General features: G+C 42.3%; 1 protein-coding gene across 1 annotated transcript in view; it reads right to left on the reverse strand.

The window, feature by feature from the left end:
• The window catches only part of LOC138853105 (uncharacterized), a 100092-nt gene that overhangs the window by 57506 nt on the left and 27602 nt on the right, over window positions 1-14984 (reverse strand). The window contains 1 exon segment of the mRNA XM_070087726.1: window positions 12720-12845. Within this exon segment, the coding sequence (XP_069943827.1) occupies window positions 12720-12845 (126 nt within the window).

The raw sequence follows: 14984 nt of genomic DNA on the forward strand, positions 1-14984 counted from the left end.
GTTTATATAGTTTAAATTGTTTATATTATAGTAGTATGTTATATGGAAAAATTTGTGAGTGTATATGGGTAACCTCTTTTATGCCAATTACAATGTGTTGTTAAAACTTGTTAGTGTATGTTGTGTAGGATTGTTAGTGTATGTTGTGTAGGATTGTTAGTGTATGTTGTGTAGGATTGAGGATCCTACTGTACCCATTTTATATATTTTTATTTAATATTAAGCTGTAAAGTTTTTAAATAAAATATAAAAAAAAATATTAAATTAATGTAAACTGACCCTAAAATTTCCCATGATGACACTCCATGTTATCAATCCTGTCCTTACACTAAAAACATCGTTCTCTTCCCTTAACTGCTTTACACAAGCACGTTTCTGGTAGGTAAGGCACATAGGCAACTTGACTAACTGTTGCCTATGTGTCTTACCTACCAACCAGTCGGTATTGTATACCATTTTGATATTCAAGCATACTTGTAACCATCATATTTCATTTCATTACTCTCAAAAAAAACTCGTAAAAAATCATTACAAATTCATTATCCTTTAGTTAAAATTCTGGTCACGCAGCTGTCCTGGGGGTCATCAACCGGACTTGAAGAGCCGGCAGACTCCCGACTGTATGGAAAGAGGCCGACATCTTACCGGTTCCTAAGCCCGGCGATCCTGGCAGTGTGAGACCCATCTCCCTCACCACTTGCATCTTGAAGGTGTCTGAGAGGTTGGTGTTGGAGCGACTGAGGTGGAAGCTTGGCCCTCCTCATAAAAACCTCTGTGGATTCACCAGAGGAGTGGGCACTTTCGAAAGCCTTACCACCCTACTGGCCAGCACTGGGTCAGACGCCCAAGCACATTGTTGTTTTCCTCGACCTTGAGAAAGCTTTTGAGCTAGCCAGTGCCCCTGCCATCCTTGCAGGGGGTTAACGACAGGCTGCGTGCGTGGCTTCGATCCTATCTCTAGTACGTTTTCAGGGGCATGCCTCTCTTATGGCCCTGGAAAATGCCACTCCACAGGGTGGGGTGCTTAGTCCCGCCCTGTTCAATGTATTTATGCGCGCCAGCTCGTGCGCCTGCCTTTCTCCACAGGCACCTTCCTGATCAACTACGCCTATGACCTGCCACTTGCCATATCCAGGAAGTGCCGGCTGTTGCAGCGTGCCCAGGAGGACCTCGATCTGCTGGCTTCCACTTGCCGTCACCTGGGCCTCAAGATATCTGCAGCGAAATCCAAAGCCATGATCCTTCGCACCAGGGAACCAGTCAGAGGCTGCAGATCCTGGGCATCGACCTGGACTGGGTTCACAGGTGCCTCATCTTTAAGAAACATGTATGCCACATCAAAGAGAGGGCTTTGCAGAGGGTCAGGGCAATGAGTGCCATGGTCAATCCTAGGGCCGGGGCCAGCCTAGAGGTCATGAGGTTGTTCTGCATACAGGCAGTACGCTCGCTCAAAGACTACGGAGCACTTGCTCTGATTCACGCCAGGCCCACGAACATCAAGTCTCTCTGTGTGGTCCAGAACACAGCTGTATGAGCCATGCTGGGGGCACCTAAGTGGGCCAATACGGTGGCTCTGAACTTCAAGGCGCAGCTGCAGCCCCTTGAGGACATGATCCAACATATAGGAGCCAAGAGGATACCAAAGTACCTACGACTCCCAGGGGCTGACAACTGATGAGGAACCCTTTGTTGAGCAAGAACGACAATTGTCGTTCTTGAAAGCATGATATTTGACACATTCCTCCTACACCCACTGCTCATCTTGGTTCCCAGTCTCTATTTCTGACCAATCACAAGCCTTCCCTGAGTCGCTCCAGCTGAGTGGTGATGGCATCTGCTCGCTTCCCATTGGTTGAGAGACCAAAATGTAAACACTTCTAGCTTTGCGTCGCCGAGAGACTTTTTTTCATCGTCTCCTCGCTGCTGCATTTACCACCCAAGCTTCACATCCATATAAGAGTGTTGGTACTACTATACTTTCATACATTCCCTTCTTTGCCTCCAGAGATAACGTTTTTTGACTCCACATATACCTCAACGCACCACTCACCTTTTTTCCCTCATCAATTCTATGATTAACCTCATCCTTCATAAATCCATCCGCCGACACGTCAACTCCCAAGTATCTGAAAACATTCACTTCTTCCATACTCCTCCTCCCCAATTTGATATCCAATTTTTCTTTATCTAAATCATTTGATACCCTCATCACCTTACTCTTTTCTATGTTCACTTTGAACTTTCTACCTTTACACACATTCTCAAACTCATCCACTAACCTTTGCAATTTTTCTTTAGAATCTCCCATAAGCACAGTATCATCAGCAAAAAGTAACTGTGTCAATTCCCATTTTGAATTTGATTCCCCATAATTTAATCCCACCCCTCTCCCGAACACCCTAGCATTTACTTCTTTTACAACCCCATCTATAAATATATTAAACAACCATGGTGGCATTACACATCCCTGTCTAAGACCTATTTTTACCGGGAAATAATCTCCCTCTTCTACACACCCTAACCTGAGCCTCATTGTTCTCCTAAAATCTCTTTACAGCATTTAGTAACTTACCACCTATTCCGTATACTTGCAACATCTTCCACATAGCTCCCCTATCCACTCTATTATATGCCTTTTCTAAATTCATAAATGCAATAAAAACTTCCCTACCTTTATCTAAATACTGTTCACGTATATGCTTCAATGTAAACAGTTGATCTACACATCCCCTACCCACTCTGAAGCCTCCCTGCTACATTCTGTCTTACCTCTAATTCTTTCAATTATAACCCTACCGTATACTTTTCCTGGTATACTCAGTAAACTTATTCCTCTATAATTTTTACAATCTCTTTTGTCCCCTTTCCCTTTATATAAAGGGACTATACATGCTCTCCGCCAATCCCTAGGTACCTTCCCCTCTTTCATACATTTATTAAACAAAAGTACCAACCACTCCAACACTATATAACCCCCTGCTTTTAACATTTCTGTCATGATCCCATCAGTTCCAGCTGCTTTACCCCCTTTCATTCTACATAATGCCTCACGTACCTCCACCACACTTACATTCTGCTCTTCTTCACTCCTAAAAGATGGTATACCTCCCTGGCCAGTGCATGAAATTACCGCCTCCCTTTCTTCCTCAACATTTAAAAGTTCCTCAAATTATTCTCGCCATCTACCTAATACCTCCCTCTCCCCATCTACTAACTCCCCTACTCTGTTTTTAACTGACAAATCCATACTTTCCCTAGGCTTTCTTAACTTGTTTAACTCCCTCCAAAATTTTTTCTTATTTTCATTAAAATTTCTTGACAGTGCCTCTCCCACTCTATCATCTGCTCTCCTTTTGCACTCTCTCACCACTCTCTTCACCTTTCTTTTACTCTCCATATACTCTGCTCTTCTTATAACACTTCTGCTTTGTAAAAACCTCTCATAAGCTACCTTTTTCTCTTTTATCACACCCTTTACTTCATCAATCCACCAATCACTCCTCTTTCCTCCTGCCCCCACCCTCCTATAACCACAAACTTCTGCCCCACATTCTAATACTGCATTTTTAAAACTATTCCAACCCTCTTCAACCCCCCCACTACTCATCTTTGCACCAGCCCACCTTTCTGCCAATAGTCGCTTATATCTCGCCCGAACTTCCTCCTCCCTTAGTTTATACACTTTCACCTCCCTCTTACTTGTTGTTGCCACCTTCCTCTTTTCCCATCTACCTCTTACTCTAACTGTAGCTACAACTAAATAATGATCCGATATATCAGTTGCCCCTCTATAAACATGTACATCCTGGAGCCTACCCATCAACCTTTTATCCACCAATACATAATCTAACAAACTACTTTCATTTCGTGCTACATCATACCTTGTATATTCATTTATCCTTTTTTCATAAAATATGTATTACTTAATACCAAATCTCTTTCTACATATAGCTCAATTAAAGGCTCCCCATTTACATTTACCCCTGGCACCCGAAATTTACCTACTACTCCCTCCATAACATTTTCACCCACTTTAGCATTGAAATCCCCAACCACCATTACTCTCACACTTGATTCAAAACTCCCCACGCATTCACTCAACATTTCCCTGAATCTCTCTCTCTCCTCAAGACTTCTCTCTTCTCCAGGTGCATACACGCTTACTATAATCCACTTTTCACATCCAATCTTTATCTTACTCCACATAATCCTTGAATTTATACATTAGTAGTCCCTCTTTTCCTGCCATAGCTTATCCTTCAACATTATTGCTACTCCTTTGAAACCCCTGACCTAATCCCATTTATTCCTCTCCATTGAAACTCTCCCACCCCCTTCAGCTTTGTTTCACTTAAAGCCAGGACATCCAGCTTCTTCTCATTCACAACATCCACAATCATCTCTTTCTTATCATTTGCACAACATCCACGCACATTCAGACTTCCCACTTTGACAATTTTCTTCTTCTTATTCTTTTTAGTAATCTTTACAGGAAAAGGGGTTACTAGCCCATTGTTCCCGGCATTTTAGTTGACTTTTACAACACGCATGGCTTACGGAGGAAATATTCTTATTCCACTTCCCCATGGATATAAAAGGAAAAGTAATAAGACCAAGAACTATTAAGATAAAATCAAAGAAAACTCAGATGAGTGTGTATAAATAAACGTGTACATGTATGTGCAGTGTGACCTAAGTGTAAGTAGAAGTAGCAAGACTTACATGTAATCTTGCATATTTATAAGACAGAAAAAAGACACCAGCAATCCTACCATCAAGTAAAACAATTACATGCTTTAGTTTTACACTCACTTGGAAGGACGGTAGTACCTCCCTGGGCGGTTTCTGTCTACCAACCTACTATATATATATATATATATATATATATATATATATATATATATATATATATATATATATATATATATATATATATATATATATATATATATATATATATATATATACATATATATATATATATATATATATATATATATATATATATATATATATATATATATATATATATAGATATATATATATATATATATATATATATATATATATATATATGTCGTGCCGAATATGTAAAACTGGTCAATTAGCAAGAACTCATTTAAAATTAAGTCCTTTCTGAAATTTTCTTTTATACGTTTAAAGATATATTTTTTTCATTAATGTTAATGAACAAAATTTTAATTTTGCACCAAAAGAATCTTAGAAAACTTGCCTAACCATATTATAACAATAACAATTATTTTAGCCTAACCTAACTAAATATATTTTAGATTTGTTTACAATAATTTAATACTAAACAAACACAGTGAAATATATTTTTTCGTTAGGTTCAGAATGATTTTGGCGAAATTATTGCATACACAAATTTTCACTTGTCCTATATGGCAAGATGAGCGTTGCTATTTAAGCCAAGATCGCAAGTTCTGCCTATTCGGCACGACATATATATATATATATATATATATATATATATATACATATATATATATACATATATATATATAAATATATATATATATATATATATATATATATATATATATATATATATATATATATATAGATATATATATATATATATATATATATATATATATATATATATATATATATATATATATATATAGGATGGGGTCCACCTCTGGTGTAAATTGTGGGACCCACAGCCTCGGAGAAGTGGATTAAAAGGCTTCAAGGAAAAATATTTGGATTTCTTCCTGAAGCCGTTTGAATATTCCACTTAACCTACCACCCCATCTTTTGATATATATTTTTTTTACTAATAGGAATATTTTATTACATAATATGGTACAGAAGATTTAAGAGATACATTGTTGATATAAAGGTAGCATATACGGTACATGTTGTTACGTGTGCATCACCGATTATAAGGCGAAAATCTCATCCAGCTCCTCAGAGCTGGGGCGTGTGCCCAAAATACAGCAGGCATTACCCTTTTGAACAGCCGCACTGAGCCGCTGGAACAGAAAACTAGCTGCCCTGGGATCCCTAGTTACCCCGATGAGTCTTTTTCCCAGCTCCTTAAGGAATTTAGATGCACTCTTTCCCCATGAGCCAAGGGTCTCTGAGCCTATGGGAACAAACATATAATGATGGGCAAGTTCTCCATATTTTCTAGACTTTTGGGACTCCCTAAAGCTGGCAGCTGCCCCTCCTTCCTCCCTGGTGTATTGGAGATAGGTATCAGCCAAGGTAGATGCACATGTATAGTCCCACACCACCTGCTTCCCATCTGTCCAGGCTTGAAGGGTGATACCATCTGGACGCTTCTGGCTGCCATCAGATCTGCATAGTTGGTGTGGCTCCCTTACTGCTGGGCATCCAGCTGTTGTGAGGCTCCTCTTGATAATGTTATTAACCTCCTCATGTCTTGCAATCTTTCCCTCGGATTTACGGCACACAAGACCATGGTACCCGAATCGGTCTGCTGCTTCACTGCCACAAATACACCTGTGTTCGGCGAAAATAGGGGCGGCAAGTCGAAGGGCAACACCGATGCGGATGGTCTGTGGGTCGAGACGTGTGCCAAGGCTGGAGTTGGGAACAGCCAACAGAAAGTCCCCAGCATGAGGGGCTCTCACTGCCAGGAGGCGGGCTCTATCCTTCCCTGACACACTCTGAAGCATTGTTGAGGCAATATTTTCCACTATTGAACCATCCCAATGCGATTGTTTGTAGTTGTTGGGGGGAGCAGGTCTGGTTTCAGAGCCCGTTAGATTATCCCAGATCATTGCTCCGTCAATGAATTTTTGGTCCTGGACTCCAATCTTGTCCCTAAGATGTTCAGGGAGAATCGCTGCTACAAGCTCTCTGGATGCAATACACGAGGACAGAAAAGCAGGTAACGCAATCTGTGATGACTTGCGGACACCAATGCCTCCTAGTCTGACTGGAAGTGTAGCTTGGTTCCACTGCCCGTCTTCTAGAGTAAGGTTAAGTACTTTCGTAAAAATCTGCCTCAGAATCAAGTCTGTGTGAAGTATAATATGAGTGCATCATGCAAATGAAAAAAGTGCAACCAAAAAAAAGAACAATAAATATCGTTCTTGCCCATTTAGACCCCATTTTAAATTTCAGTAAATAAATATTTATAAAAAAAATTGTAATGCATATATGAATTCTGTCGTGGTGTGGGTGTGTGCAGATCGTTTTTATTGTCCTTCCAGATCAATGAGAAATTGTTTTATGGTGAGTCCTCCAAAGACAAGTCCAAATATCTCTGCAGTTTGGAGGAAAGTGACTCTGATCCAGAGCCAGATCACCTGGAATTGCTTGACAGTGGTGATGAGTACTTGCCACTGAATGCAGAGATGTCAAGTGATGAGGAGGAAGATAGACCATCCAAAAAGCCAAAACTGTCACTAACCAGTGCCAGGCAAGCTACTCAGATGCAAGTTTTACAGCAAACACAAACATCATGTCACATCCTCATTTTCCTGTGCCATTTGCAAAGTAAATCTATGCATCAAGAAGGAGAGAAATTGTACAAATTAGTGATCTAGAATAACTGTTCTTTCTCAGGAAACTCAGGAATGTGGGAATTGAAAGTTATATCCCTTTGCATTGTGTCCTTGTTGCTACATGGTTCATTTTTGTATTTTTTAATACTTACAAAATGTTTGAAAACAAGTTCAATTAATGTTTTTGATATTGTCTTTTTGTATAATAAAATTAAAAAATAGTTATTTGATGTTTTATTAACAATTGCAACTTTGCAACATTTAAAAATGTTCACCCTTTGGTAGGCAAGACCAACTTTTGTCGGTCTTCGCATATTGGCAGCTGATCGAAAACAAACTTTCACATATTCATTTCTATGGGCTCATTTACTTTACATTGAGACACTCTATCCACTCATAGGAAATACATTTTAAAATTCGCAATTTTTCGAGGTTTTCTCAACAAAGGGTTCAAGGGTCCACCAGGGACATGTCATACCAATGCACCCTGGCAGCTGATGGGTGTGGTCAGTTCAAGATGCCACAAGGAAGCGCCTGCCCATGACATTGTTCCGGGCAGGAGACTGCGACAGACCGGCGGCAAAGTACACAGTGCTGCCCCCTTGGGCGTCAGAGCTACTGGCGGTGCACTGGACAACCCTACCTGGAGGTTATTCCGGAGATCAACGCCCCCGCTGCCCGGTCCACGACCAGGTCTCCAGGTGGATCAGGGCCTGATCAACCAGGCTGTTGCTGCTGGCCCCACGTAGTCCAACGTGCGAACCACAGCCTGGCTGATCCGGCACTGATTTTAGATATCTGTCCAGCTGCCTCTTGAAGACAACCAGGGGCCTATTGGTAATTCCCCTTATGCTTGGTGGGAGGCTGTTGAACTGTTTTGGGCCCTGGACACTTATGGTGCTTTCTCTTAGTGTACCAGTGGTGCCTCCGCTTTTAATTGGGGGTATTTTGCATCGCCTGCCAAGTCTTTTACTTTCGTAGGGAGTGATTTCTGTGTGCAGATTCGGGATCACTTCTTCTAGGATTTTCAAAGTGTAGATTATGATATATCTCTCTCTCCTGCATCCCAATGAGTACAAGTCAAGTGCTTCCAAGCATTCCCAGTAGTTAAGGTGCTTGATAGAACTTATACATGCAGTAAAGGTTCTCTGTACACTCTCTAGATCTGCAGTTTCACCTGCTTTGAACGGAGATGTTAATGTACAGCAGTATTCCAGCCTAGAGAGAACAAGTAATTTGAAAAGGATCGTCATTGGCTTGGCATCTCTCGTTTTGAACGTTCTCATTATCCATCCTGTCATTTTCTTTGCACTTGTGATCGTGGCACTGTTGTGATCCTTGAAAGTGAGATCCTCAGACATAACTACTCCCAGGTCCCTTACAATATTTTTCTGCTCTACTGTAAGGCCAGAGTTTGTAGTATACTATGTTCTAGTTATTATCTCCTCCAGTTTCTCAAAATGGGGTAGTTGGAATTTGTCCTCATTGAGCATCATATTGTTTTCCATTGCCCATTGGAAAACTTGGTTTATATCTTCTTGGAGGTGAACCGTGTCCTCAGTAGATGACAGCCTCATGCAGATCCTAGTCTCTTCTGCAAAGGATGATATGGTGCTGTGGATTACATCTCTGTCTATGTCTGATATGAGGATGAGGAACAGGATGGGGGCAAGTACTGTGCCTTGTGGAACAGAGCTCTTCACTATGGCAGCCTCCGATTTAACTCTGTTGACCACAACTCTTTGTGTTCAATTGGTTAGGAAGTTGGAGATTCATCTCCCCACTTTGCCAGTTATTCCTTTAGCACGTATTTTGTGCGCGATTACGCCATGATCGCACTTGTCAAACGCTTTTGCAAAGTCTGTATATTACATCTGCATTCTGTTTTTCTTCCAGTGCATCCAAGGCCATATCATAGTGATCCAGTAGTTGTGAGAGGCAGGAGCGACCTGCCCTAGACCCATGTTGCCCTGGATTGTGCAGTTTTGGGGAATCCAGGTGGTTTGCAATCATACTTCTTAGCATTCTTTCAAAGATTTTTATGATGTGGGACGTTAGAGCTATTGGTCTATAGTTCTCAGCTAATGTTTTGCTGCCACCTTTATGGAGTGGGGCTACCAGGCAGCAAGAAGCATTGCCCCCAGCACATTCTACAACGACTTGCTTCGACTAGCATTGCGGGTGCGGAAAGCCCCGTATTACACCGATGGCTCCAGAGACCCAGAGGCACTCCGCACAGCTGCTGGGATGTTGCACAGCAATCTGACAGCAGGTTGGCGCCTCCTGGACCATTGCACCATACTCCAGGCAGAACTCTATGCCATCCACCAAGCTCTGCAGCATGCAACTGCAGACCATCAGAATCCCCTCGTCATCCATGTTGATTCCAAGTCAGCGATCCAGACAATTATGCACAGAGAGCCAAGGGAAAACATACACTTAATCACATCCATCTGGGGCGACCTGCAGATGCTCATGGTCCAGTGTTGCAGAGCCACCATCAACTGGATCCTGAGCCATGTGGGTATCCCCGGCAATGATGCAGCAGATGAGGCTGCTAAGACCGCAACGCTCGAGGCACAGCCACGTGCTGCAATCTCCATCAGCCACAGCCAGATTATGCTATGGGCTGCCAGTGCAGCCAGGAGCCCACTCCCTCACCCTGGGGATTCACGGAGCCACCGATGGTATGTATGACAGGGCGACTCACAGGTCGCGCCTTCCAAGTATTCAAACGCAGACCAGGGAACTGCGGGTGCATATCCACCGCCTACGCTTAGAGTATCCCACCACTGCACGGACTGTTGAATGGGCCTGGAAAATCCTAGAGGGATTAGTACCGAACTTGCACACGAAAATCACTCACTACGAAAGCAAAAGACTTGGCAGACGATGCAACATCCCCCGAATGAAAAGCAGGGGTGTCATTAGCACGTTAAGAGACCATACAATAAGTGTCAGGGGCCCGAGACTGTTCAACTGCCTCCCAGCATACATAAGGGGGATTACCAACAGACCCCTGGCAGTCTTCAAGCTGGCACTGGACAAGCACCTAAAGTCGGTTCCTGACCAGCCGGGCTGTGGCTCGTACGTTGGTTTGTGTGCAGCCAGCAGCAACAGCCTGGTTGATCAGGCTCTGATCCACCAGGAGGCCTGGTCACAGACCGGGCCGCGGGGGCGTTGACCCCCGGAACTCTCTCCAGGTAAACTCCAGAGCTCTGTGACAGGACCTAGCTATGCCGGAGCCATCACTGACTGGGAGATTCTTGCTGCTCCTGTACCAAAACCTAGTGCAGCACTGGCCTACAAACAGTCAAGTTGGGATGGCCCCATTGCTGAAAAGGTGCTTGCCAACGTGCTTAGGGCTGTATCATCAGACAAGGAGACTGCCCATCTCCAAGCTGTGAGTGCACCTCACTCCAGGGACTTCCTCCAAACACTTCCCATTTCGGCAATGGGAACACGCCTCGAGCCTAAGACCCTCCATATTGCAGTGGCTCTCTGCCTTGCTGCTCTAGTTCACACGGAATATACGTGTATTTGGGGCGATGCACAAGCCGACCAATATGGTCTGCATGGTCTTAACTGTTCCAAAAAACCAAGACACAATGAGGTCAACGACATCATAAAGAGAAACCTTGCTACAGCTGGATGCCCAGCAAAGATAGAGCCCCGATCACTAAGAGCCAACAATACCCACAACCCAGCAAACTGCCCAGACAGGATCACCATCTTTCCATGGAAGAATGGCAAGCTGTTAGCACGGGACTATACCTGTGTGTCGACGCTAGCCGACAGCTACATCCATCACAGTGTCGGAGGAAAGGGAGGAGCTGCTGATCACAGGGAGGAGTAGAAGATCGGCAAGTACAGGGACATAAGCCAACAGTATCAATTTGTCTCAGTGGGATCAGAGACCTTGGGATCATGGGTAAAAAATGCCACATGTTTTCTTAAAGAACTGGGTCCCAGACTCATCGACACCACTAGGGACCCAAGGGCAACCACTTTCATGTTCCAGCGCCTCAGCATGGCCATCCAGAGGGAAAATGCATGCTGCATACTGGGTTCACGTACGGCTGCGGAGGAGCTGGAGGATATTCGTAATCTTTGATATATTGTACCAATGTATTCATGTTTGTGTTCTCAGCCAATGTATTCTGTATATTAATAAAGTTCACATAGAATATAGCATATAGGGGGGTGGTAGGAAAAAAAAATATTCAAACAGCTCTGGGGAGAACCTTGAGTTTTCCCTCAGGTACGTTTATTCTCTTCTCTGTGGATGAGGGTTCCCAGTTCAGTTCTTGAGGTGGTACCTCCCTATATATATATATATGTCGTGCCGAATAGGCAGAACTTGTGATCTTGGCTTAAATATCAACGCTCATCTTGCCATACAGGACAAGCTAAAATTTGTGTATGCAATAATTTTGCCAAAATCATTCTGAACCTAACGAAAAAAATATACTTCACTGTGTTTGTTTAGTATTAAATTATTGTAAACAAATCTAAAATATATTTAGTTGGGTTAGGCTAAAATAAATTGTTATTGTTATAATAAGGTTAGGTAAGTTTTCCAAGATTCTTTTGGTGCATAATTATAAATTTTTACATTAACATTAATGAAAAAAATATATCTCTAAACGTATAAGAGAAAATTTCAGAAAGGACTTAATTTTAAATGAGTTCTTGCTAATTGACCAGTTTTACATATCCGGCACGACATATATATATATATATATATATATATATATATATATATATATATATATATATATATATATATATATATATATATATATATATATATATATATATATATATATATATATATATATATATATATATATATATATATATATATATATATATATATATATATATATATATACATAGCTTCATGCATTGTATCAACTATTTCTTTCTCTTAAAGTATGATCTGACCTCATGGGAGATTTTATACCAATGTAAAGTGCACAAACAAGCGGAAGTATATACAGACAAATATCGTGGTCAGCAGGATTCGGACCCACGTGTGGAGAGTTATTTCATATCCTCCCGCATGCATTGGCAGCCAAGAAATATTTTAGAATGCTTAATAGTGTACTAAATGATAAACAGTATTTACAAGCATTTGATCTTAGAACCAGGAAAAATGCCGACTAAAAATGACGTTGAATGTATCTGTCATAAATAAAGACGATGATAACTCACCAGGAAATAGGTTGTCAGTTATTAGATTAAATGAGTGGAGGTTCCCCAAGTGTAGAAGTTGGACGTCAGGTTCACCGTTGTTGCAGAACAAACACCGTCTATATACCTTCACTCTTCTCTTTCCTCCTGCATAATAAAGTCTCTGGTTTTTAATCTAAACCCACACACACGCTTATGCTCACACACAAACACACACACACACACACACACACACACACACACACACACACACACACACACATACACAAGAGTACCAGAGTGTGTACCTCGATCGACACAGAACACAAGAGGAAAAGTTGATACTGAAAGAGAGAGTACAAAAACGAAAGGAGGAAAGAGAGGAAATGACAAAGATGAGTAGAAAAACCCAGACGCAGGTGGAAAGGCAAACACACCCTCCAGAAAAACCCGCAGAAGGACTCCAACTGCGACAACCCCAAGGCAACTGAGCAATCTAAACCGACACTCACACACTGATCCTTCTGCCCCCAGCCCCCACTCCACAAACCACACCAATACAGCAATCCCCTATGGAAACTCTGCCCCCACCCCCTACTGCAACCCCCTGTAGGTACCCGCCAGGGCCCCCAATCCCCCAACCCCAATCTCCTCCCAGGATCACAGTATTAGAAAAGAAGTTGAAGGTTTGATTCATGAATGTGGAAAACTTACTGAGACAATAACAGACGCAATCTTCCCACCAGGATATCAGATCCTGAGGAAAGATAGAAGGAGCAAAGGGGGAGGAGGGGTTGCACTGCTCATAAAAGACCAATGGAGATTTGAGGAAATGGAAGGCATGGACGAGATTGGAGGAAGGGACTACATAGTAGGTACACTTCAGTCTGGGGAACATAAAGTAGTCATTGCAGTGATGTATAATCCACCCCCACAGAACTGCAGGAGGCCAAGAGAGGAATATGAAGAGGGCAACAGAGCAATGGTGGGCACAGTGGCCGAGGTCGCAAGAAGAGCTCACTCCAGCAGAGCAAAGTTACTGGTTATGGGCGATTTCAACCACGGGGAGATTGACTAGGAAAACCTGGAGCCACACGGGGTTCCCAAAACATGGAGAGCCAAGATGATGGATGTGGTACTAGAAAACCTTATGCATCAACATATTAAGGACACTACCAGAGAGAGAGGGAAGGATGAACCAGCAAGGCTGGACCTTGTGTTCACCCTGAGCAGTTCAGACATTGAGGAAATCACATATGAGAGGCCCCTTGGAGCTAATGATCACATGGTTCTGTGTTTTGAATACATAGTAGAATTACAAGTAGAGAGGGTAACAGGAGTTGGATGGGAAAAGCCAAACTATAAAAAGGGGGACTACACAAGTATGAGGAACTTCCTGCAGGAGGTTCAGTGGGATAGAGAAATGGTATGAAAGTCAGTAAACGAAATGATGGAATATGTAACAACAAAATGCAAGGAGGCAGAGGAAAGGTTTGTTTCCAAGGGCAACAGAAATAATGGAAAGACGAAAGCGAGTCCTAGGTTTACCCGAAGGTGTAGGGAGGCAAAAACTAAGTGTACTAAAGAATGGAAAAGGTACAGAAAGCAAAGGACGAAGGAAAATAAAGACATTAATGGAAGAGCCAAACAAATATGCACAGATAAGGAGGGAGGCCCAGCGACAGTACGAAAACGACAAAGCGTCGAAAGTCAAGTCTCACCCGAAACTGCTGTTTAGCCACATTAGGAGGAAGACAAGTCAAAGACCAGGTGATCAGGCTGAGGAAAGAAGGTGGGGAACTCAAAAGAAATGATCAAGAGGTATGTGAAGAGCTCAACACGAGATTTAAGGAAGTATTTACAGTGGAGACAGGAAGGACTCTGGGAAGACAAGACGGGGGAGGGGGGAAAACCAACAAGGAGTACACCAACAAGTGTTGGATGACATACACACAATTGAGGAGGTGAAGAAGTTAAGTGAACTTGATACGTCAAAGGCAATGGGACCGGGCATCTCCCCATGGGACCTTAGAGAGGGAGCAGAAATGCTGTGTGTGCCACTAACTACAATCTTCAACACATCCCTTGAAACTGGGTTACTACTGTGGTATGGAAGACGGCAAATGTAGTTCCCATTTTTCATAAAAGGAGACAAAAAAAAAGAGGCACTAAACTATAGACACGTGTTACTGACGGGTATAGTATGCAAAGTCACAGAGAAGATTAACAGGAGGAGAATTGTGGAGCACCTGGAATGGAACAAGAGTATAAACGACCACCAGCACAGATTCATGGAAGGCAAATCCT

This window comes from Cherax quadricarinatus, chromosome 22 (genome assembly GCF_038502225.1).
Source record: "Cherax quadricarinatus isolate ZL_2023a chromosome 22, ASM3850222v1, whole genome shotgun sequence".
Taxonomy (NCBI): domain Eukaryota; kingdom Metazoa; phylum Arthropoda; class Malacostraca; order Decapoda; family Parastacidae; genus Cherax; species Cherax quadricarinatus.